General features: G+C 39.6%; 1 protein-coding gene across 1 annotated transcript; it reads right to left on the reverse strand.

Moving 5' to 3' along the window:
• Positions 1-682: 682 nt before the first annotated feature.
• On the reverse strand, positions 683-26054 carry LOC145445637 (carboxylesterase 5A-like). The gene is made up of 9 exons (XM_080323839.1): positions 25836-26054; positions 24734-24926; positions 21417-21613; positions 18564-18727; positions 8407-8558; positions 8137-8349; positions 4409-4556; positions 2849-3092; positions 683-963 (listed from the first exon to the last, which is right to left on the reverse strand). Exons 1-9 carry the CDS (start codon positions 25979-25981, stop codon positions 807-809), a joined length of 1614 nt encoding a protein of 537 aa, XP_080179965.1. The 5' UTR covers positions 25982-26054; the 3' UTR covers positions 683-806.
• Between the last annotated feature and the right edge of the window lie 1459 nt (positions 26055-27513).

Raw genomic sequence — 27513 nt, forward strand, 5'->3', positions numbered from 1 at the left:
CGATAAAACCAAAATGACCGTCGCTGGTTGTCTAATACCTTCAATATTGATATATCTCCGGTCGTCGAAATGGTTGGTACCGAATAGTCTGAGTCGAAAGTCAGTACAAATGCGACCTGTGGATCGTGGTCAAATAACACACTCTAATTTGAAATCGCGGGAGTCAGACATGTTCCATAGAGCTTCTACGACTGCTGTCTACGCGTTCTCTATATCGTATACCGGGCCGTAATATGTAGCATAGCTATATTAAAAAGGTATACTATTTGATGTGCGAGGCTTGATTCGCGAGATGCCACTAAAACTCGGATGCGAGTCGCATCCAAAATGGTGTACGAACCACTGCTTTGTATAATCGAATAAAAACTAGCGGTTTGGCTTATAATTTCGATTTTACTAGTGCGGCCCGCGAATCAATTCAGATGTTGAATGCGGCCCGCGAGCTGAAAAGTTTGCACACGCACCCCTGACCTAGACCAACGAGCCGCCGTGAAATAGCCAGTGCTTGAGGCCATCCAACAAGCCTCTCATCAGCGATATAAATGCTCAGTACTTGAGCACTTCAGTGATGAAGCATGCTTGTGTTGTGTAGTTAAGTCAGGCAAGTATGTTCTACTGAATAAACACTAGCAGGCGATTACCATGTCACCTGAGTTCTCACAAATTGACCATATGGTTGACCAATACCAACTGATCATATGTTTAATTTGCTTGAAAAGTCGAACAGATTAAAAGCGAACGCGTGTAATGTTTCATATGCAGTCACCATATACAGACTGCAGATATAGATCATGCACAATATAAAATTATTCCATGTGTTCCGCCATTTGCGTCGTCCAGAATTTCATCTCCTCCATTCCAAAATGATTTGTGATCGACATCGGTGAGTTGACGACCAAATGCATTTTTTCGTCCGCATATTTCGGCCACTGAATCGCTACTTTATTTCCCTCATTCGGGTTCCTGAAAAGGATTTTATATCCTGAATTAGTAGGAACCCCGATATGGATTGATGTCACTACGCTGCCAAAATGCACGGGCCTATATAAACATAGAATATCCATCCACCCGTCCATGCATCAATCGAATCATCTTTAGGCGTAAAGTGTCTCTATTCGCAGAGATATTCAATAATTATAACTACTGCTTTGTCGGAGCACTCAGACTCAAGTAGGTTGTGTATACTTGCATTACTTACTGAAGTTGTTATGTATTTCGACAATTCTACATCTACTGAACATAATTTTTTTTACACCAGACTAATTAGTCTTCCAATCTGAAATTTTGTACTGGTATAAATTAATTTTAGGATATGCTATCATACCGTTTTTAGAATGTGTCAAATATATTGTGCAAAATGGCGCCTTGGCAGCGATTGGGTGTATTTCCAAGAACCTCGCTAATTTTGTGTCATTACAGTCATTTATCGCTTGTCACGAAGATACCTCCTGCAACTTCAAACGTAAAAAATCAGTTCTAAAAGGGACCTATATCCCTTATCTACAAAATCGAATTTTGAACATATCGTAAGTACTTTCCGATGTCTCATTCTTTACTTCTACTTGAAGTAGTTTTGAGATATCATGGAGATTGCTGCTTCCACTTGTAATCGAGTAAATATTCACGGCGATACTTCTACTTCAACTTGGAGTAAAAATGGAGGTTATTTCTTCTACCCATAGAGCTGGACAACTATAGAATCTTTTCAGCTTTGCAAAGGACATTAGAGATAAAATTACTGAATCAGGAAAACCTGGCATTGAATAAAATTCTTAATATGTGAGCAATACAAAACAAATCAAATCAAGTTCACGTCATATCAAAGAGTTCATTCTTGTTAGCAGGGGAATGACAGATGTCAGAAATGAGATTAGAGCATTGAAACATTTCACAAGCTATATCATACTTAGATCACCAACAGTAACGTCACAAAGAAATCAATCGACTATGCCGATCCTGCTATTTGGAATTCCATACCTACCAGAGATGAGCGGATTTGAAATTTTTATGTCCTAATCCAATCCAAATCCGAACCTTCAAATCCAAATCCAAATCCTAATCCATAACTTTTTCATATTCAAGTCCATGTCCAATCCTAATCCGATTCCAACTGGAAATTCAGAAAAACATACTAATTTATGCAATGAAGGGATTCGAAAATTTTCTTTCACAACCAACGACTCACTTGATTCAAGATAACTTAGTAACCATAAGTACATTAAGAACTGATCTGAATAAAGTTTGTCGCCATCGCCACACGACATTTCAATCTTCGAGAAAATAGGTAATTCCAATCCAAATCCTAATCCGTTCTGAAAAAAATGTCTAATCCAAATCCAATCCAAATCCGACAAAATTTCACAAATCCTGTTTTTTCAAAACCTAATCCTAATCCATGCTCAACTCTGATACCTACATCCATAAGAGACCTTCAATGTCACTCATTTAAAAAAATATTTTTTCAGACACCTCATCTCTTATTACTGAATCCACTTGTCAACCCCAATTTGTCCATGCTATTGTTGTTTTTTATTTTATGTTATGCTGAATTTAATATTACCAACCAATTGGAAACAAATTTATGAAGAATATCTGTACATGTTGAATGCAGGGTGTGATCAGACCAGTTGACCCTACCCACAGTCATATCGAACACACCCTGTTATACGCCGTTACGTTTCTTGTTATCATTTCATGCGCCAATGTTGTTTTCTAGACGGTTGGAGTTGGACCAATCGATAAATATTTCTCGCTCTGGACAACTAGATTATTTTATAGTTTTCGTAGTATGACGATGAAGTTCACAAACATACAAGGCTATCACTTGAGTATGAGATTATCGACGTACCCGGTTTTCGCGAAGTTAGTCAGGTAAGTCATGAACTCCTTGCTCAATTGTTTTTCTTCCTCCGTGAATTTCACATTCAACGTCAACTTGACAGGCGAAAACGGAGATCCAAACGTCATCAGTATATCGTCGCCATGATCGCACTCGCACCAATCAGGTTTGTTAAGTGCGTCGCCAAAAGCATCACCGTGATGCATCTTCAGTTGGAAGCTGCCCAAGTAGCAATACACCTCTGATCCGGCATCTGAAAATTGTCCAGAAGGTTTCAAATCATGGCTAAAATGACTCGAATCATTGCGCATGACTCGACTAAGTCTGGGAATAAGTAGCCTACCACCAATGTTCCCTCCAATTTTTGAGGAGTCTGCGCACACTCACCAACTCACTGCGCAGACCCTTGGATAACAGTGTGTAACGGCTAAAATCATCACTTCGTATTTTTTGTGCGCAATTTAGATTTTCTGTGCTCAGAGACCGTCTCAGCACTGCGCATTTGCGCATGTGCGCAGCTTAGAGGGAACATTGCCTACCACTATGTCTATGATCAAGTTGAAGAATGAGTCTAAGACTAAGTCAAACATTATATGACTTGAATCGGCCATATATTTTGCTTGGCTTTCCCAGGTGTCTAGCGGTCAAAGTCAGGTGAGGTATTTTGGTTTTCGTTCGACTTTATTCTGGTCCTCATTGTTTCGAATTATGAGTCGACTAATAAACCAGGTATAGATTGTGATATTTACGGCTCAAATCAGGATTTGATTACAACCTTCGACAATGGTCTCAGACCCCGATCGGGTTCGGGTCCTATGTATGCAACACGATTTTAGCTCTAGCATAGGGCATAAGAGATACAGTGAATTTGTATTGAGTTTTAATTGTTTGTCTTTACGATTAGTTTATTAGATGATCAAGTCGTATTTTCATTAGGAATAAATAACCAAATGTGTTCAGTTACTTACGCCTAGCACTTCTACCTCACGAAGTACTTCAAGGAGATTTTGTCTACTTGCGTTACTTCTTCAAGTGCATGTGATTTCATACTACTTCTACTTGACAGTTTACAGTTTTTTACTTCTACTGCGTTACTTCTACTTCTACTTGAATACCGACGGTGACTATACTTTGACGAACTATTTAAGTACATAACTGTGATTGTGATGTAGCCTATTAGACGGCTAAGACAGGCATTTCATTGCACCGGCACTTGGGAAACGAGACCCAAAACTGTCCTTTATATGTTTAAATAAACATGTAAGGAGTACAAAAAATATTATATTATAAACACGCGACATTTGATATCACGAAATCAACGTTGTAAAAATCCAGTGGGACATGATTTGAACTATGAACTTAACAGTAAACAATATAACTCTGAGTCGACCCTTCGCACCATGACTGGGATTTCAACTTTAATCCACGGTGAATTGGAAATGAGTCGACTTGACTCCAGTCAACACTATAAAAGTAAGATTGATTTGTTACTTCAAAGCTTGGACTTGGCTACAACCCTGGTTTAGATATTACGATACGCATACTTGAACACTTAATGCATTTACATACCGCTATGCGCGATGGCACTTGCGACCGCAGGGATTACGAACATTGAGTTTCCGGAAAGTCGTCCGAGAAAACGACTAAACTTCGTTTCCCCGTCTTCTTCCCGAAGATATCTCTTTTTCACCAACTCGTAACCGGCATCGCTCATATTCTGCAAGAGGTTAACAAAGTAGTCGGCATTGCCACTCAAATGGAAGTCGACAAAACGACTTAAAACTCGCAAGTAGAAATACAAGACCTGTCGAAACTATTTCAAGAGGAAGTATAGAAAAAAAATCTTAAAGTTTCAAAAGGTTGATTTGGTCGAGGGGTCACATACCTTTAGCAGCTAATCGGAAGTGGCTACTTCCGGAGTTGTAAGTTGTATCTTCGAGACTAACGCAAAACCACGAATTACGCGAGAAATTGATGCATATTCGTTATCGTGATACTGGAGATATTACACGGGGTTCTTGTGTTAATTCTACTCGTAGGAGTGATATTACTCAATACAACGTAATGCTGCTTAAAAACTAATAAGCATATATGCCAAGAGCCTGAAAACCAATGACGAAAGGTGCTCAAAGTATTCACCTTCAGTGTTCGAATAGAAGGAGACGTAACGCCATCAATTTCTGCTCACATAGAAGTAGAAGTAGCGATGTACAAGTAAGTAACAATATAATTATTGTAGACATAGTTTTATTGAAAAACTGACCGCTGTCACGTATAAGTAGAAGTAGTTTAAAATCATAACCACTTGAGGAAGTGGAACTAGTTGGCAAAATCTACTTGAAGCATTTCGAGAAGTAGAAGTACTTACTGACCAACCCTGCACATAATCGCTGGAGTAAGTAGTACAAGTAGGCCAAGGAGAGAGTACTACAAACAGTTAGAAGTGCTTTCTCTGGTCTCTGACCAAGGTGAAGCTAGACAGATTACATTCCGGCAAGTATCAAATAAATTTCGTCTGGGTATACAGTGTCTGCAAATGAGACATTTAATCGCATGTTCTACCTGCTGAACATTTCGTGCAACAATTTTCTATTTTAGATATGTCGATGACACCTTTGTTGCCTTTGAAAATGAGCGAGAGTGTAATAATTTCTTCGAAAAATTGAACTGTCTCCATCCAGCTCTACAATTTACCGTGGAAAAGGAAACTGATGCTACCCTTCCCTTTCTAGACGTCTTAGTAGAGAGATCAGGACAAACGTTTTTAACGTCGGTGTACAGAAAACCTACTTTCACTGGTCATTATATTCGTTGGGATTTATTTTGCCCGAAGCGGCGTAAATTAAACCTCATTTCATCGCTCGTTAATCGCGCCTTGCGCCTCTGCTCACCAGAAAAACTGTCACGCGAATTGGATGATATCCACTTGATTCTCTCCAAAAATGGCTATCCGGACCACATATTAAAATGCTCCATCTCTAGGGTATTGAAAAAATCGGATATAGCTCCAAAATATGGCCCAGAAAAATGCCCGGCATTTTTGCACCTACCTTGGCTAGGTAACGTGTCTAGCCGTTTTGAAAAGCTTATTAAATCGGCTGTTCCCCGTTGCTATTACAGCGTTAACACGCATGTAGTGTACACGACGAAACCCTTGTTACCCAACTCTCGAAAAGATGTACTTCCTGCCTTTGATGCAAGTAATGTTGTTTACCAATACAAGTGCCACTGTGATAGTAGGTATGTAGGACGTACATCTCAAAGATTGTTTGAGCGTATTAAGCAGCATATCCCAAAATTGATTCGGTCAAAAACTTGCGCAAATGATCGCACGGAGCTTGCTAGTCAGTGCAAATTGGCTGCAAAAACAGACTGCTATGATGATTACCAAGCATATGCTTCGTCAATTGGTCAGCATCTGAGTGAAAACCTTGCCTGTGCACAGCACTATGATGACAATATGTTCACTGTCATTGCGCGCGGTAGGTCTGTGTTTCATTTAAAAGTGTTGGAGTCTACTACTATTCAGTTGAGCAAACCTATTTTATGCAGACAAAAAGATTTCCTCTATAACCTACAAATTTCTCATTAGTGCGTGTTGTTTCGTGCGTGTAATTGTTTATTTACAAATTGTGCTGCTACTATAGTACCGTATGTCCGTATGGTTGCCAGTAAACTCGCCCCTAAGTAAATTCGGTCCAGGCAAATTCGGCCATTACATCAGTAAATTCGGCCCACCGAGAATATTGTATTAAAATGTATTACCAACCGTTAACATGAATTAATTACATAATTATACTATTATTAAGTGATTTGGATGTCAGGGTATGCGTAGATCGCGTAATCACTGGAGATAGCGCGGATATTCACGGGGACCGAATTTACCGACGGCCGAATTCACCGGTCAATTCATTGGTTACTCGGTCAATTCTGCCCTCGGAGAATTTTTTATAAAAATGTATTACCAACTATTAATGTGAATTAATTTCATAATTATATTATTATCAAGTGATTTGGAGAACAGGGTATGCGTATAAATATATATATGTATATATATATGCCGATGTTTACGGGGCCGAATTTACCGACAGCCGAATTCAATCGGTCTATTCGGCCCTCGGAGAACATTGTGTGAAATTGTATTACGAACTAATAATGTGTATTATATTACATAATTATAATATTATCTAACCTGAACCCTAACACTAATCCTAACCCTAATTCTAACCTAACCCTAATCCTAACCTAACCCTAATCCTAACCTAACCCTAATCCTAACCTAACCCTAATCCTAACCTAACGCTAATCCTAAATCTAATCCTAACCTAACCCTAATCTTAACCTAACCCTAATCCTAACCCTAACCTAATCCTAACCCTAACGCTAATCCTAACCTAATCCTAACTAAAAATGTGTATTATATTACATAATTATAATATTATCAAGTGATTTGGAGGTTAGGGGTTAGGATTAGGGTTAGGTTAGGGTTAGGATTAGGGTTAGGTTAGGGTTAGGTTAGGATTAGGGTTAGGTTAGGATTAGGGTTAGGTTAAGATTAGGGTTAGGGTTAGGTTAGGATTAGAGTTAGGTTAGGGTTCAGGTTAGGTAGTGGTATTGTAACTGTTATTGTTACTCTGGCCCTGGCCGAATTTACCGAGGGCCGAATTTACCGACGGCCGAATTCACCGACGGCCAAAGTGACCGAGGGCCGAATTCGACGGGCCGAATTTACTTTGGGGCGAGTTTACTGGCAACCGTCCGTATACTTCATAGTTTGTTATTGTTGCCATTGGTACAATGCAAATTTCATGGTTTGTGATTTTGATTGTTGCGTCATACTTTGCCTTTTTGGTGCTGCTTTTAAATCTGTTTAAATCCCTTTAGTGTGCCGATAACTCTTGAAAAGAGGCACCCGAAAAGTCTTCGAGTTAATAAATATTATTCTACAATGGATATTGTATTGAAAGCAATTTTCTATTTGAAATCAACGGTCTGTAACGAGGGTTGGGAAAAAGCAAGTACTTTGGTTATTCAATTCTAAATCGAGTACTAGCCTTCGTGTTGTGTCGAGTGTTCTAGTATTACTCATTTGTTACTCGAAACCCTATGACTTGGTTATAGCCCTGCTCTGAAGTTTTAAAAATGTAACTTAAGCTAGATCTTTTGAATGTCGGCACAAAATACGGTAGCGGTCGAGTTCTAATCAGTACACTAATCTGCACAGCATTCCGCGTCTCTGTGTCGGTTTTTGCATCAGGGCGTCGATAAACATACCTTCCCGTGCATGTGTCACTCACCAGCATCATCATGGACGATTTGACTTGTTCTTCTGTGAAACCTTTTACAAAGCTTCCTTCTGGCGGTGTCAGCATTGACAGAAGACCGTCCCCTTCTGTACTGTTGCATCCGATGATGTACGGTATTTTCGGGAATGTCTTTTGCTTCAATATCTCACCAGGACTTTGAGGTAATACTTTGCCATCCACGGAGGGATAGAACATTATTTTTTCCTGTTAATCACATGCGAATTGACAAACAATCAGACTTCGTGAACACATGGACTTTACCGCGACCAGTGCCATAGACAATTCAATTAGCTTTTCAGCTGGGACTTTCTGCAACGTTGCAAACGCGTTTTGAATGTTTCCCGTATCGATATTCAAATGCTTGAAAACTGCAGAGCTTGCTTTCTTGACGAATTCCGGAGTATGATAATGACCTGGAATTTTATTTTATTCGTAAACAACTCAATTTGTGGAATAACGCACCGTAAATCAGGAGTTCCTAACATGTGGAGTTATGAGCCTTTCTCAGGTGGGCCATGAAAAAAATGATCATATATCAGTTTATATATGAGTCACTATAACAAATGAAATATATTATATTTACAAAAAATCCTGGTACAGCAGTAAGCTACTTTATGATCTTGGGTTTACTTAAAAAGTGAAACAAATATCTCCACTTGCTATAACCTATATTATAGTGCCGAGTGTCGCTTAATTGCGACGTCGGAATTTAACGAAGTATGTTTAAGGTAGTTCTACACTACACGGTAGACTTATAGTTTTTACACTAAGAGTGTGAGTTTCAGATCCAGAGTTTCAGTTATGACCTGATTTTTGAAAAAAAATGCCAAAACTATGTACCGTATTTGGACCAAGTTGAAATATGTCGGAATTTGTTTGCAAAATTGGAAATTTCACGCAGTCTATCGTGTGGTTACAGTCCCCGATACACTTTATCGAGCATCAATTGGAATTATCTTGCATTCTATGAAAGGATAGGCTCTACGTCATGTCAAGCGCTCTATTGAAATCTCTCCCCCACCCATTTTTGGTGCAAGGAATTATTGTGACGGGCCAACATTTACACAGCGCAGAAAGTATAGTACAAGGAACGTACACCAATTTTCAAGAATCTAGACCACTGGTTCTCAACCTTTTTCACCTCGCGGACCGGTAATATCTGGTGGACCGGTGTACTTCCAAAAAATGAAATCAACCCGAAATGTAAAGTATGCAACCGTTTTATGACAAGTATATGGTGCTAGAAAGTGACATTCAGAGGGGTTTGGTCGTAATTAATTATGTTCATGAAGGCATCCATGGAACGAAAACGAAGAAATGCCTATTTCGGCTAATCTGGCTACTACGAATACAATGCACCGCACAAAAATACCTGACAACTGATATACCGGCCATCCACAAAATCAAGCTCGAAAAATCACTTCGTCACCCCACCCCAAAATAAATTTAACCTTGGTCCCCCACAGTGTGATATGCCAAACTTCTGAAACTTCTGGAGGGCGAATGGGAAAGAATTTTTCACCAGTACTTGTGAGCACATTCATTGTACTCAGTGTAGCAGTGGCGGCTCGTGACAATATCGGGTGGTGGGGCAAGGGCCGCAAGCGACTTGTTATCAATATGACGTCACAGTAGCGTTTTTCAACGTTCATGATGGCCACATGAATTTCCCGTAAACAATGATTTTTAACGTAGGTGCCGCGAGAGGTTTGCCGGTGGCGTGACTTGAAGTGCGGTAACAAATGTTTTATTCATTGTTTTTTATTCAAATGATTATTTTACAAAATGTACGCGAACTAAGAATCGTTTCCATGCCACGAATCAATCATCAGGGTATCCTTAGTAGCATGCGTTATGATTTCGTGGTAGAGATTACGCAAGCGCCGAGTAAGACTATACCAAAAATACACAGACCAACTACCTACAAAGAGCATTCGCATGACACCTTGTGGTGTTTTAATCGTTCCATGCTCAGCAATTCTGTAAAGTGCTGCAGCGCCTCTGACCCGATTTGTATATGGATTCTCGTCCCGAAAGCGAGTCAAATCGATTTGCCCTCGTCCGAAAGTGTTTGGTACACGATCCTGATGCGTTACGACCAGGGGATAGGCAATCAAAGCGGTGGCACCCATAAACGTAAAACATTATAAAAAGCCAGCTGTTATCCATGGAAGATTAATTACGAGTCTGCCTGCCATCATTCAAGCAGGAATCAAAGCATTGTGTTAAATTGAAATGCGAGCACATATCGCATTAAACAATTTCATGAATAAATTATTTCATCTTGATGAATTTTTCACTTTTTTTCCATAGCCATAACAAAATATATCGGTAAATTAACTGTCAGTGTGCCTCGAGTAATAAGGATGAAAACCACTCACTTTTCCTTAGCCATAGACATGGTTGAGTTACCTGGGCTCACTTGATTGAAATTAGTCGGAAAGAACATGATGTGTACAGTCGTCCGCCCACCAGCATTAATTTATGTCTTGTATAAGTATTGTGCGCGACGTGATTTCTTATTAGCAAAATGTTCAATAACGAGTTTATTGAAATCTGGAATTCCCAGAACCACTTCGTTGTGAATCGAGAGAACAGCCAACGCATTAAGCCTATCTTGGCCCATCCTGTTTCTGAGAAAGGTCTTGATACGTTTCAATGTGCTGAAACTGCGCTCGGATTCCGCGGATGAAATCGGGGTGGTCAAAATGATATTCAGAAAGCTAGTTACTGTAGCAAAGTTGATCGAAAGCGAATTTTCAACTAGTAATTTTGAAAGTTTACTAGTGGTTTTAATTTCCGAAAAGGATGTGTTGGAATACAAACAAGTCAACTCGCTCTCCAACCGAGCAATGTCGATCATCGGGTAATAACGAGGCACGCTGCGCAGTAGTCCAGAAGGAAAATGAATTTTGTAGGCAGGGAAATTTCTCGGATTTAACAGGGCGAAAGTAACCAACTGGTCACTATTCAGACGATGTTGGATTTGGGACATCAGTATATCGCAACATTCGTAAGCCGCAACAAGCAGGTTTTGCACACTTATCCCACGACGTAAAAGCGCTATGACACCAGCGAAGTGTACATTCGCCCGGATATGCGAAATTGCCTCACAAAAATGTGCAATACACAATTGCGCAGTAGTACCATCGGCCATACGCGACTGAAAAGTGCTGTACAGTGTATCGACGTGCATGAAGATGTCACAAAAAAGCTTCAAAAAGAACAAAAATTCTTCGTCTTCCAGGAGTCGTTTAAGCCCCGCCGCTTCACGTATGGAAGTATCATCCCAGACAGGAGAGCTCTCAATCACTGAGAAGCATTCCAGAAGCTCCACCCTACTCTCTGACACTCGTTGCACAACTTTGGATTGGAAGTTCCACCGTGTTGATACGCATCTAGGTAACCGGTGCTTGCAAATGTCGCGCAATAGATCAGATCGCTTTGGCGAAACAGAGAAAAAGGAGGAGAACCCTGAAAGATTTGCAAAGAATATCTTGACAGAAGATATTCCTAAGCACATTTTTTTCACTACAAGATTGAGCTGATGCGCGTAGCAATGCAAAAAATGCGCATGCGGGTAAACTTCTTTCATTAAAACTTGTACGCTATGTCGCGATCCGCTCATGACTGCTGCGCCGTCGTAGGTTTGCGCAATAAGTTTCGACTCAACTGAATAGGGCTGTAATGTTTTTTTTTAATACGTAAGAAATTCCGACAGCAGTGCGATCGTCAACAGCCACAAAGCTGTGGAATCGTTCGACTGGCATACCAAATTTCGTGAACCGAAAAATCACGACTAGTTGTGACAAACACGTAATGTCAGTTGTTTCGTCAGACTGAATAGATAGAAATTCAGCGTCAACAATCTCGGTAAACAAATGCTGTAGATAGATGTGATATATTGAATCAAGCACATCATTTTGAATAGTCTTTGAGGTACCCTTAGCTACTGTCGCGGTGTCGAGATGTTCGCGCAAAATGCTATCAATGGAAGCCGTGTATTTAATTAGATCCAAAAATACCCCCCTATTGAGAGAGCATTCCTTCTCATCGTGGCCTCGAAGGGGCAATTCATGAACTCCAATAAATTTAATGGCATCAATCACCCGAGAGAGAACATGCCTATTCTTATCTACAAGCTCATTGTGCTTGCAGACTGATACGCGATAACTTTCATTGAGCTGCGACATTACATTTACTCTGCCAAACAATTTATATTTAACTGCACTAGCCATGTGCACTTGGGATTTTTGGTGCGTTTTCAGACGCTCTGACAAATGCTTCAGATCGCGATAACTAATTTTGTTCCAACAAGAGCCACTGCTTCCGGTACCGGCACTGTCGAATAAAAGACAGTAAAAGCAAAACAAGGCGTTTTTATCCTCGCCATAAGTAAGCCATTCATTTTTATCGAAATGCGCTGAAGAAAAGGCACGAGTGCGCTTTCCTCCGGCGTGCGATTGGATCAATGGGCAATTTCTAGGCTGATACGGACCGAGTCGCTTTACCTCTAATTTTTGCTCTAAAGGCAGCTGGCTAAACGGCGTACGGAGCAAAGATTCAACACGATTCATGTTCGCACTTGACCTGACTACTTATCTGCAGAAATGGAAATGACTATAAATCGAGAGATTGCGTATGCCTAACTGGAAAGGTCAACGAGTTCGGACACATACGCAATTGTTATCTCATAGATTGGACAAGGAAATGTCATATTGAATCCAAAACATCATTCTGAAGAACTACGGATAGCAGCCTCGGAAATTCGGTCCCGGTCAGCTTGGGAGATTCTGGCCTTGAGGCTGGAGACTGTCACACGACACATACGGCTTACGGTCTATAGTGTCTATATGTCTGCTGCAAAATCGCCTTCGGAAAATATATTACCGAATAAATACGTGGATGAAAGCCGAAAACTTGGTACACTGTTACATGAAGTCATCGAGAAGTATAGCCTCATGACCGTTTTCGGTATGGTACACTGTCAAAATTAATACGAACAGATCAACGCCGAATTTTGCGTAATATTTACTGAGGAATCGGCTGATCAAGCGATCAGCTGTTAGCCGCCATCGAAAACGAAACAGCTATCGCGCTTGACAGGGGTTGTAATTGTGAGCAAATGGCCCGAAGGCCACCATTCCACGGTGAAATTGACATTGGAGAATATAAAATAAAACTAAATATTTGAATGCAAACCGAGGATGTTAGTAAACTGTTTCATGATATCATCATCTCATCACCTATCTCAGTATGGAACACAGATACACCGGCTTTTGCATGAAATCCGCAATGCGTTAGGTAGGCTAAGTGTCAGATCAGCGCACATCTCTACCATACTCGAACTTAATAACGAAATTGCTGCCCTAATCATTGAGTGTCAACCTTGAGACTTGGCACAGCGTTCGATACTAAAATCAAGACATACCATGTAAAAGTTCATGACGGATCTAGCTAAGGAGCATCGTTAAAATCAATGGAGACCAATACCGGCTTTGCGTGAAATATGTTTGCGATACATGACCGATCAGCACACACTCGACTTTGGAAACGGAATTACTACCCTAAACTTTGAGTAGAAACCCTGAAACTTAGGACAGTGTTAAATACCACCATCACGACATGACATACCAAGTTTCAAGAATTATCATGGTGTGAAACACCATCAAAATCGACCTGTACCAGCAACGGTCGACTCAACGCATATTACGGTATCCGAGTTCACATATAGATACGATTGTTACATCACACCTTAGGGGCGAGCAAGCATATTTGCCCCGGTTGCTCGGCCATTTTACGAATAGGAGAGAGTAAAGCAACGTTTCTTAATTGTGCGCAGCTTTGAGAGAATAGATAGTGAAAGCTTGTTATGAGCGCTACCGGGGCAAGCCCCGGCTAGGCATTCACAAAGCGAAAACCAGAGGTGGTCAAAGTAGTCAAGAAAGCTACTCAAGTAGAAGTAGAAGTAGCGATGAAAAAATCTACTCAAGTACGAGTAGAAGTACTTTTTCCATAAGCAACCTAATACTACTTGAAGTAGAAGTAGAATTGACCGACTTTAAAAGTACTCAAGTAAGTAAGTAGTTTTGAAAATAGTCTTAATTCGTTCGCATGGACTGTCAAAATCTGCAAAATGAGCTATGCGGAAGGTGCAGAGAGCTTGATTCGTATTGATGCATCCCAGGAAGGAAGTATCAATTCTTGACAGAATAAGCATTCTTTCGCATCATGGGATGCAAATTATAGTAGTGATATGAAAATGCGATACTAACTCTCTGTTTAGAAGAAGACCCGGTTTTAGGGAATATCGTGGCATGGCGCCCTACCCCATATTTTAAGGCCCCTAGTTTAGGCGAAGAGCAATACAGAGAAGTTGCTTTAACACTTTTCGCGACTAGTATGCGTTAATGAAAAATATTGTTGATTATAAATTTTATATATAGTGTATCTTTATTTTCCGAGAATAGAGGCATTACTAGGCCTACACTTGCTTTTATGCTTCAACATGTATGTTCTACAGACAAAAGAACTGAAAGTATTTAGATCCCAAAGTAAGATACTCCAACTATCATGCTCGGGATTGAAAGTGAAATACAAATACCACTTCTAAATGCGGAAAATAGATTTCATGTCTTTTGTACATAAAGCTTCAAAGGTGACAAAGGGTGTAACGTTCCAAAAAGCTGGATTTTCCAGATTAGCAGGACACGTCATGGGCTGCTAGAAAACGACAGGATAGGTAATTGATAGATTGCAAAACGGTATTTTCAAACGTTATTATAGTGGGTCATATTAACTGTGATGAACTTTTTGATATGGGCGACAATGCGGTGTGAGCGGAACCATAAGCAATCCGGTACATAAGTTATATTCACTGATACTTTAGTGAAAACTAACTACTGTGCGCGAAGCGCAACAAAATTTCTGGGCTTTACTTGACTTTTATGAATATTAAATGTTGGTACTCCGCGAAAACAGACCCGAAATTGCTCATGCTCTCTTTCGTATTGGGGGATTAAACTACTTCTACTTGACAAACTGAAAATAGCGAAAAGTAAGTAAGTAGATAACAAAATATTACGAAGTAGAAGTAGAAGTAAAGGAAATCAGATCTACTTGAGTAAGTACCAGCAGTAGGGGAAAACTACTTGAGTACTTTAAAAAAGTAGAAGTACTTCGTTACTGACCACCTCTGGCGAAAACACAGAAGAGAATTCGATTTTCGCGGAGACTTCGCTAACGTGTGGGCATTTGCAAGCGAAAGCACAAGAAGAACGCGGGTTTCGCTGTGATCTCGATATATATTGAGCGCTGTGCGTCTATAAATGTTTAAATTGTTATTGAACAGAATTTTAGGTGGGGCAATGCCCCAGTTGCCCTATAGGACGAGCCGCCACTGCAGTGTAGGCAGTGAGTTTATGTAAATCGCGCCAAACGCGAAAAATTTCTATAATTTCTTACTGAATCGGTCAATAATATTTGTAATAGCATAGACATTGCTATAAATTTTTTATCCTTTGATAATTATCATATTTTCCGTTAGAAGTGAGCACGGTGTTGTCGTAGAAAATTTAGGGCACACGCTTCGTAATTAAACATATTCGGATGAGCCTCGTGGAGTAATTACTTCGTTGAATGTCAATATCACGTGACCTATTGTAGTGAATACATATTGAAATCGCTCAAGCATACTAACTATAGAAGAAGGGAAAGATTCCGAATTGGTATTTCTTACTGACAAATAATTTTCTCTGTGGGATGACATTTGTCCTGTGGGTTACAGATTGTCAGTACAGCGAGATTTGGCGCCAGCCATTTAGGCGCCTATGGACAATTAGACATATATTTATATATCGAAGTTTTTGGTCAACAAATGAAAGTCCTTTTCGGCCCAGGGTGTCTCGGTACCGAAACATTTTGACACATCTTTCGAAGTCCCATTTAAGCCTAAACTTCATTATGTGTTAGTGCGTCATAGCGCTGTAATGACTGACGAAGAAATGCCTATTTCTGTATGTGTATTTCTTGAAGAAGGGCACCCAGTAAACAAGACATACAGTGACACTAAATGACGCGAAGCGCGGAAAAAGTTGAAAATATATTGGATAAAGTTTTTTAAAAAACACTCTATAATTTATGGTCTGCTCATATGCGAAATAATTTTTGACTCCCTTCAAGCTCGGCCCTTCTCCAATTGGGGGGTTTGGGTGACGTAGTTGCAGTCCTGCACAAAATGAGTGAATTGAAATCGAATGATCGTGCAAACGGCGCGGTTTAGCAAGTTTCCAGACCTAATGTCACTTCACGAAGTTATCAGAATCTGAATCTGTTTAAAATTTGATGTTTTATTTTTGTTATCAATGGACAAGCTTGCAATATATCGCATCATTAAATTAAGGTGTAAAATTGTAATATGCCTGGCGGACCGGCAGGAAAGTCGTCGCGGACCGGCGGTGGAGAACCACTGATCTAGACCAGAGGTCTCAAACTCAAATGTGCTCGCGGACCAATTTCCTAGTTTTTAATGACGCCGCGGGCCGCAGCATCAATAATAGGGGTACTCAATCTATAATTTCCAAGTAGGCCTTATTTGACGGGACTTGCAGACAGGTATTCCACAAACATCGTGAAAATGTAATTTACTATAGTACTATTCACGATTGACACGGAAAATATCAAATTTTTCAAATATTTGAATAAAACTGTTTTTGTGCCGGGCATAATTTGTTACGATAATGAGTTATAGACATCGCGAGAGGACGTCATGACATCGTAAAAGCTGTCGAGATATAATATTGCAGCCAGCGGATCTGTCCATTTTCAACACAAATTTTTCTGGTGGTAACTAGGGCTACATAAAAATCAGAAATCCCAATCACATAAAATCGCGTAGCGCAAAAAATATTTTCCAGTTGAATAAATTGGCCCAGAAAACATTCCACAACATACAGACCTAACTCCACAATTTATCCCGTGACCCCGATGGGGTGCTTCGTACCCCGAAGGGGTCTGCCGACCCCTTCATGGTTAAGAACCTCTGGAATATAAATGTCAAATCGCCGAAGAATCCATTGGTGTTACAGCTGTGGAGCGTACCACTACCTTACTCGCCACCGATAATAACATGGATAAAGAGAACAAACAACACCCAGATGTAACCAACTATGCGTTACGTAGGCCACCAAATGCCAGTGGTTTCCATACTGGCCTGATTAGATAGCTAAATAGCCCATGCAACACAAGCTATACGACCTTATGATATATTACTATTTCCCATGACAGTGTCATCAATTGTTGCGTCCGTCGTATTACCAAGTCATCGTTCCGAGTCGCAAGACCTCTGATTTTGACGTTTGACCCGACTCCACTCGAGTCGTTTTTATTTAATCACCCAGTCAATCCGAAACCAGGTAATTTTACGAAAAGTCGCACCAAACCAAATCACAATTTTCAGTCACGAATCATCAATGTGTCATGTTTTATCATCATGAACTAGAAATGTGACGCAATAGCTGATCTTCTACCGCATGGTAGCTTTTAAAAGTGATGTGAGAGTGAAGTTTGCTGAGATTCCAGGTTTTTCTAGTAGTTTTAGACTAAACTTTAAGTTCTTAAATCTAAAAAACATATATGGCATTTGAATATATCGTCGAATACTTGAAATCCCAAAATTCCGTCGCGGGCCGCGTGTTTCAGACCTCTGATCTAGACCATATGCTGGTTTATGAAATATGGCATTTTTACCAAACAAAAGGGATCCTTCCCCCTTAAAATACAACATAACTTGTCCGAAACAAGTTCTAGGCTACATTTAAACCTTGAACCATTGTGACACACACCCAAAGTTGGCCATGAACCTTCTATTGTATCGCGATACAAAACGTACGTTCCACACTTCTAAATAAATATAATATTTTATTTATCCAATTAATGGGCAAGCACAAAACTTTTTGTATTTTGGAATATGAGTCTTGACCTAAAGATTTGTCGCTACGGGTTGAATTTGGGTCGCTTTGCGCAGTTGTCTTTTGTTATACTGTACTGTACATTTCCTCGACGAGAGTGTTTTCAGATCGCGATCAGATGTCTAAAACATCAAGAATCACTACATTTACGCCTATTGATCTGGTTTATTAACTCTTTAGCAAGACGTCATTAAAGAGTATTAACAAACTAAGATTGAAAACATTAGGATTCTGGCATATAAACTGATGAAGTCAAAGTATTAAACAACCGAAACTACTTGGGCAGGTGAAACTAGTGGATAAAACTACCAAGCAAAAGTAGAAGTACTTCGTTACTGTTGACTGGTAACTTTTGGGGTTTCGAGAAACCTGCTGAGAGTGATAAGGGGGTGATCAATCGATGAAGTTCGGAATCACTGATGAACAGTCTAGCTACAAAATATAACTTACCAATTATTGCGTGCTGCCCGCTGTGACTGATGCCTTTGTGAAAAAGGCCTTTGGCAGTCGGCGAGAGGATGTTCAAGTGAACTCCCGATCCTCCGGCGCTTTCTCCGAATATGGTAACATTATTTCTGTCTCCCCCGAATTCTTCGATGTTATTTTGCACCCATCTGAAGATAAGCTAGCTAGGTACGTCTACTCTGTCGAAGCAATCGAGTAGATTTTACCTATATTGGCAGTACTTTTTGAACTGGTTATAATTTGAGACTACTATACTAGTACTTTTGTGATAAGCCTGCATTATTTTTATGAGGGGTCTGTCAGACGGACCGCTTGATATAGCCCCTGTATCAGGGTTGTAACCAAGTCACATGGTTCCGAGTCACGAGTCAATCATACTTTTGTGGTTTTGACTCGAGTCGAGTCGAGTCATTTTCAATTCATCACAGACTCGAGTCCGAGTCCAAGTCACCGTTTAAAGGGTCAAGTCCGAGTCATGGTGTTATGACTCGAGTCGAGTCCAAGTCACAGTATTGAAGTCATGTTCAACTCATGTTTTCAATCCTGCTTGGGTGATATCGAATTCCCTGTTTGCGAAACATGCTCATTTTGTCCCTATCAGAGTCTTGGCACGTGTTTATTTAGGCAGATAACGGACAGGTCCTGGCCTCATTTACCGATGCTAAAGATAACTTTACTAATCTTAGAACTTGAAATCAAATATCTCTCTTGTCAGTCTGATACATCACCAATACAAGCATTCAGTTTTTATTATGAACACATCGACGATAGCTCACGAATAGCTGATAGAGAACCAACGAATTCACGTCTACATACTATCTGATAGAGAACCAACAAATTCACGTCAAGATACTAGTTGATAGAGAATCAATAGATGCATGTTTATGTAGAGGTATTTACAACAGGCCAGCATGCTGTAAAAGCGTGCATGCAACTATGTGCATTGTGCAGTGACAACAGAACAGATATATTTTGATTATACTAAAGGTTTTCCCAATTGCATTACCGACTACATCGCAGTTACAGCATTGGAGAAATAATTGTACAATGGGGCTGTTCAAAAACATTTTTTCAAATTTTCTGGCTACTTCTTAAAATTGCTAGATTGCCTAAAAATCAAATTTGGCTCAATTCCAACCAGTAGAAAGCAATGCTATGAAAGAAAATTTTAGACTAATTACAAATAGAGATTTTCGAATTTTACCGGCTATCTCATGATATTGTTACATTGTGTAAAAATATGATTTATAGCAAATTTGACTCAATTCCAACTAGAAAAAGTGAAGTTATTAGAGTAGAATGTTTTGGATATGAAAAAATAGTCGGCTTACTACTATGTAATTATATTATATGAAAGAATTTCTCACTAAAATACTCAATTTATTTTCAAATCCAGAATATTATCCTCTCAGATCATTGATTCCACTTTTTTCAAATTAAGCCAGATTCAGTGTTCTTTTTATGCAACATAACAATTTTATCATGTAACCACCGAGTAAAATAAAAAAGAAGTTATTTTAGAACAGCCATATTGTACAAACATCACACAACATTAGCCATTCATTATTACTCACGTGCACAATGTACATACCTAACAAAACGTCAAATGGACGAAGGGCATTGTGTGTTTTCACAGACAGCAGATCAAATCAATGAGTTACACCTCAAAAATACTAATGTGGAAAGGAGATCCTCAAATATGTTAAAGCGGCATGGCCGTAGAATGAATCCACATCTACTGAATACACGTTCCAAGTGCACTAGATGCAGGAATTGACAAGCACTTTTGAACCACACTGAAGAGCATTGAATACTCATTCTTTCTAGTCCCCCAAAAATGCAAAGAATCATCGCCTTCAAATTTACACATGAGCTTATCAGTCTCTTCACCATCTGAGTCATTTCATTGGCTCTAATTGAACTTTGATTCAATTGTTTGCTTGTATAATTGAAAAGTCTTGAGTACTTTAATTGCGGAGGATCTATTACCTCTTCATCACTGGACGATTTTGTACAATGCATTGCTACTATGTATCATTTTCTGTTATTTTTACGGCTGCATATCTGATATATCAGACAAGTGCAACGAAAGCAGTGGGGACAAATAGCGATGTCGGCAGAATTCGTCGGATGCGTTGATCTAGCCATTATGATTCGCAAATTTCTTCATCTTCAAGTCATATAAAATAAGCCGAGTCAATGACTTGGGTCGAGTCATGCGTAATGACTCGAGTACAAGTCGAGTCAATCCAAATATTGACTCGAGTCGAGTCGAGTCATTTTCCCATTTCAAGAAAATGACTCGAGTCAAGTCGAGTCATAAAAAAATCGTGACTCGAGTCTGACTCGAGTCGAGTCATGACTCGAGTCATTACAACCCTGCCCTGTATCACGGTAAATGAATATATTTTAAAGATTGATTAAATCTACTTGTAGCGTCATTAGTCATTTTACGTTAGTCGTAGACGCATTTGGCAATATCGAAAGTAACGCCCAACGATCCACAGCCAAAAGTATGGGAACTCTCGGCTACATCTACATTTTGAAACTCTGCCTGTCAGAGGTCTCTGATTTTTACTTCGACTCGAAGTAATTTTGTCACGCCTCCAAAATCGCTACTTCTGATCGAAATTGAGTAGCATCTTACCGTCTTACTTCTACTTTCACTTGAGTAGCACTGGTGACTACTACGATCACCTCTGAATATATGATATATTAAGCCAATGACGTTAGCTAAGTCAGTGCTTAATTTGTTGTGGCGCACATGTCCACAAGACTATGGACTTTTGGAAAGGTATTACTGACTAGTTACAATATTATGGTAAGCTGATAGCCTACCTAAAGGCCTCCTGTTGATCGAGCAATCCTGCGTTTCCCGAGCAGATTGAATCTGGACCGAGCGAAAAGAAGCCAAGAATTCCAACTCTGTAGTTCGGAACGACCACTATGACGTCGTTCATTCCCGCAAGCACGGTTCCATCGTAGATCTTTTCCGAACCCGTTTGGAATCCACCTCCATACAACCATACCATGACCTGAACATTTTACATTAGAATTGGAAATAGGAACAGGAATAACACACTGTTTTTTGTCCTTGATGTTTTTGCAGCATATATTCGCCGACTCGTGATATTACATACAGACGTACTGTACATATGCACACCATGGTTGCATGATATGCATATGCCGCTGGACAAATTTTAGTACAAGTTACTCAAAAAGGCGTGTTATCAATGGAATCGTATCGACATCATGTGTATAGTGTGCAACTGCAATGTTATTAATCGACTGGTTCCACACTGTTATTGTTATTATTTGTATTTATATGTCATTTCAAACCATCATTAGAGTGATTCAAAGTCACGTTTTGGCTTTACAATAGTGACTTACATAACAGTTGTTCTAAGTCACACGAATTGATTATGCCGGATACAAATAATGAGTCATCGTATAGTTAGTCACGTTCACCTTTTTGCGCTGATATCGGATCGCGGATCGCGGATGTTTGTTTTAGGTAAATAATAAACCTTCATTATGTCACTACGCTGGTGAAATATAGTGGGTACAAATATTTGGCGATTTAGACGGTGTTAAACAACGATCATTCCCACGTGACAGAGGTTCCCACCCAACTTTTTCAGAGTGCGACTTAAATTTGAGTTTCAATTACGTCCCCACACATCGCAAGAAATGAATGGAAAATATGCAGCGCAAAAATTATAGTAGGTCTACGTTCAGTTTTGTCAAACGTGATTTATTAGAAAAAAGTCATTGATGCAGTATTTTACTGAAAGATGTCCTAAAATAACATATATTAATGCAGGGGTGGGCAAACTTTTGAGCTCGCGGGCCGCATTCAACATCTGAATCCATTCGCGGGCCGCACTATGTAAAATTGGGATTATGATCCAAAATGCAATATTGGTATTTGATTATATAATGAGGACAAGGAGATAATATATATGCTTAGCAAACCAGATTGCTTTGATGATATTGTACACGCGCCAGAAACAGTGGCGAGATTTCATAGGCTGATCGACCTCAATAACCAATTTGTCAAAACTATAGAGATGAAAGTCGGCTGTCCTTATCTTAGAACAGGATTGAAATTTAAATCTGTGAGCAGCTATCTGTTCATAGATTTACTAATTCCACTTTGGGTTCAGTTACAGGACACACAGTGCTGACAGCATCATAACCATGTTAACTTCAAACACGCTTCCACTATGTGTAGATAAAATATAAATACCCTAATTCTACGCATACAGAGAACGAATTTACCTAAGACGCGCGCGAATCGTTGCATCACTGAAATAATTGAAACTGGAGTGCCCAATCTAAAATCACAGTCGTGATCCGAAATATGTCAATGTCGCTTAGGATTTCTGTGATGCTTAGCTGTTGAACCCTCTCAAACTGCGTGGGCCTTGAGATCGGGCTGCCGCGCCAAAAATTGAACTATTGAAGTATTTAACTTAGAACAGTGGTTCTCAAACTTTGTTAGCCCCCCCCCCCCCATATGATGGTGAAAGATTTCGCGCTCCCCTTAGCTAGTAAACCTAACGGATAGTTTAATGGCATGGAAGGTTACGACCGTGGATGAGAGCTTATTAAATATGAAATTGAGGCAAAATATCGAGCAATTACTGTAAATAGGTTTAAAATCGCGCTAAGCGCGAAAAAAAATTTCAGTTGAGCTCAGCTTCACGTCCCCCTTCAGATGCCTTCACGCCCTCCAGTTTGAGAACCACTACTTTAGAATTATCATGGTGAAATGTACTAAGAATTCGATTTTTAGTACGCATTTCAACAATATTTTTAAAAAGTTTCTTTAGACTCTCGCGGGCCGCACAGAACGGTGTTGCGGGCCGCATGCGGCCCGCGGGCCGTAGTTTGCCCACCCCTGTATTAATGCATGACTCTTTTGTAGTGCTGTGAATTAGGGCTGTTCAAAAATAGCTTTTTTCCTGAATCTTGCTGGTTACGTGATTAAATCGTTGGGTTGCCTTAAAAAACGACGCACACCAAATTTTAATTCATTCCAACCAATAATCGCGGATTTCGTACAATTTGAAAAATTTGAATTTACCCCAAGATGCAAAAAAAAATTTTTGTCAAATTTTTCTGTTAACCCCATGAAATTGTTGCGCTGTCTTCAAAGATGATGCAAAACTAATTTGACTCAATTCCAACCCGTTTAAGCGGAGTTATTTGAGTTTTTCAATGATAATTCTTGGATTATCCACCGATCAAGGATAATCCCCAAATTATCGAAGAAAAACTCAAATAGCTCCGCTTCTACGGGTTGGAATTGAGTCGAATTTGTTTTGCATCATCTTTGAAGACAGCGCAACAATTTCATGGGGTTGACAGAAAAAATCATACAAAAGAGAAATCTTACTGTGGTATCGAATCGACTGGTGTAATAGAAGGTTGCACACATAGTTGTGGAGACAGAGTAAGAGTTTCGCTGCATTTTGTTTTCGCGGAGTTGGAGTCACAGGAATTTTGCAACACGCATTTGTGTCATAACTTGGGAAACACATATTGGTTGGATTTTCGGAGTCGGATTATGTTGAAGTGCACCGACTCCGACTCTGACTACTTACGAATTGAATCAAATGTTCTGAAATGCTACTATAAAGTGCAGTTGTAGCTCCACGTAGGTGGACATTCACGAAACTTATTTCATTGCAAGCACAATTTTGATGCATTGTAAAAAGTACACGTCGATACAATTAGTAGTTAAAATTACAAAACATGTAATACAAGTATAATTTTCAGGGCAAGTATAGATAAGTTCTGTGGAAAAATATGAGGAATCGGATTTGGGGCTGGAGTCGATATATTGAAAATTTCTAGAGTTGACGTCTGTGTTGAAGTGAGCCGACTCCACAACTTTGGTACATAAAATAAAAGATTACCCAAGTTAGCGATATTTAAAAAAAACATATATCTATGGTTCTGGTGCGGCCGCAATCCATAATTTTGCATCCACCACAGACTTGTACAAACTACCGGCTTTTCAAAATACGCGACTAGAATTACAACTGAAGTACTCAAATAAAGAGTAGTTTGTTGACCTTGAAGGTGGTTTGTACAAGCCCGAATCAAGTGTCGTATAATCTATTCCCACATAAATAAGTCGAACCCACCGCTAACTTCTTTCCTGCTCTATTTGCGGGAGTGTAGACGGATAGGTGGAGGCAATCTTCATCCTCCACTATTGGCGCACCACCATCATCCGGCATAGGAAATATTTTTTTCATCGGACCATCAAACGCCTTCAGACACACCGTCTCTTTGCCTATCTTGGTGCCATCCAAAGTTCCAACCCATGGCTCGATACTGAATATGAAGACAATATTTTCCAATCCGTCCGAAAAAAAGGCTGGGCATAGCCTATATCCGTCTTGACCCACGAGTTCGTTTGGGTGGTTGCGTTGACAGCCCAGCCGTGGAATATCAACTTGAGCATCAGCCTGACTAGGGTTGCAATTATAACAAATATCAATTCAAACCAATCATGTTTAAAACAAGGCCCTTGTTCAAAACATGTTTTTTAAGCCATGACGTCACGAATATTCGATTGTGACGTCATAGTGGATTGACATTTACTGTTGAAAATATAGGGTAAATATAGCTCCATTGACGACATATATGTGTACTATTGCTGTTGAACCGACTATATTTAGGGTTTCAACCAACCCATATCGATATACGTCGGCTATATTGGGTGGTAATAGCCCGTAGGCTGATACAACATGTTTTTCGGAAAGTATTTACACAAATATGGCATAAAATTACAACTTCAAAAAATTATTTTGGTATTTTTTGAAAAGGCCTTTGTTTAAAACACTGTTTGAAACATGTTTGAAACAAATTGTTTTAAAACACTGTTTGTGTCAACCCTAAACCTAACCCAATGAATCAGGTTTGAGTATTGATCTTGAGAAATCTTACAAATACTTAGGGTAGCAACACGCCTATGAAGGGCCTTATCTGATAACAATATCTCAATATACTGCAGTCTAGTTTCCGCCAAAAACTGGACATATCCTGATATGCCTATCCCATCCCAAATACTCCCCAAACTAATCTAAGGCCTATAACTAGCACTCTGTAAGCACATACAACGAAACCCGATCAATGACGCTATGAATTCAGAAAATAGTCCTTCCATACTAACCCAGTCTCTTATGTCTGATATAAAAAGTACGAATCTAACCGCTATGGTGCATTGCATGTTGAACTTACGGTTCTGGTGGCATGAACCTTTTCGATCCAGTTGGTGGCTTTGCAAATGGAATGCTTCTAAATGTATCAACTTTTACTCCATTCAATAGTTCAACCACTTTTCCCCTGACTTTACCAAGCTTAGTCGAAATTACCGGACAATCCATTCTTGCGTGTATAGCCTACTTTATTCAGATGGAATCTAATCTTAAAATATTACTGATTGGTACAAATAAAAAAAGATGTCGTCGACAAGTCTCTCCAAAGAGAACGGATCTTTCTACGGAGTTTGAGCAATATCTTATTGGTTTAATTATTTCAATGGAAGCTAGTAGGCCTACATGGGCTGATATTCCACGATACGAATGTTCCAGCATTATAGTTTAGCAGAGACTTACTTTTTTCGATACAACGCAATATTCAATCGCAAACTACAGTTGCGGGATTCAATGCCCATACATCGTAGCTGTAACTATCTTGTTCTATTGAAGTCGCACTGTCAAAATCCCTACTTATATAGTCCTGAATGGAGCTCTGTGCCGCTAGCTGATGCGCCCTAACTGTGATAGTTTAGTAAGGCCAAAAATGAAATGGTGGGAGATATTATCGCCGGCCAGCTCAATTCAAATACAGATGGAGGCCTCTCTGTTCATTGAAAGCATTCTCATCAAATATTTGATGAATGTCGGCGCTTTGGACGTTCAGTTGACGTATCACCTCAAAGGCTCATACAGCTTCAATCAAAGTGATGTTTTCGAGGCAAAGGTGCTTATAAGGTACGAAATGACGAACGACAACATCATACACATTCGTAATGTTGCACATTGTCAATAAAATGGGGCCTTGAGTGAGGCCGAATGTGATAGCCTTTTTAGTCATTGCCATCTAAATCTGGGCTGAACATTGATTGACTTGGGTTGATGACTATTTTCTAGTCATCAGGCTCCCAAATAAGGCCGAAAATTATATTTACCCGAGTAAGCACTAGACGTAGAGAAAAAGTACTTGGAAAAGTAGAAGTTCCTCGTTATTTACCACCTCTGGTTAGGCTCAATTTTTAAGGAAGCAAAATGTAATCGCGAATAATCGTGATCACATTTGCCACGTAATCATAATCGACTGTTCAGTTCAAATGTTCAGTTCTGTTTTAACAATGGTTTTGTCAGTTCAGCAATACAGCAAAATTGATACACTATTAAATGATATAAGAACAAGTCGACTAGATTTGTTGAAGTTAATCAATTGAACCATTCAATGGCGTAGTTTCCTCGATATTATAATAGGAAGCTTGTACAGTACACTCTTATCGAAAAGAGCGGCACACGAGAATAGAACTCGGAATTATATCGCGGTACTAAATTCCTACATTTCTACGCACATGCAGCATTCGGGTTAAAATGTTGTACTTGATTGATACATCGGTATAGGTCTGAGGTAGGTTCTCGTTCCGTGTGCAATGGGCGTTTATCAACGCCCGTTATCAGGGGTGGTACGTGGGTGGAGAAACACCCTTTTCGCTAAGGGTGTGCGTGACCAGCGATAATGAAGATTAATGTATAGCATTATCCTCGGGGATTCTTAATTCTAATTCTAATATTGTCGACAATATTATTATCGGAGATGGTCCGTAACGAAGTACTTCTACATAGCGAAGTAGTAGTTTTGCCTACTTTCACTTCTTCCTCAACTGGTTATGATT

This window comes from Botryllus schlosseri, chromosome 8 (genome assembly GCF_051294905.1).
Source record: "Botryllus schlosseri isolate E-star chromosome 8, Bs_hap1, whole genome shotgun sequence".
Lineage (NCBI taxonomy): Eukaryota > Metazoa > Chordata > Ascidiacea > Stolidobranchia > Styelidae > Botryllus > Botryllus schlosseri.

Excerpts from the sequence above, each read along its gene's own strand:
- LOC145445637 (XM_080323839.1), bottom strand. The coding sequence starts at position 25,981 with ATGGATTGTCCGGTAATTTCGACTAAGCTTGGTAAAGTCAGGGGAAAA. Across the intron at positions 4,557-8,136 it reads AATCGTCCATGATGATGCTG|AATATGAGCGATGCCGGTTA; the intron begins GTGAGTGACACA and ends AACCTCTTGCAG. Across the intron at positions 964-2,848 it reads ACTAACTTCGCGAAAACCGG|GAACCCGAATGAGGGAAATA; the intron begins GTACGTCGATAA and ends AATCCTTTTCAG.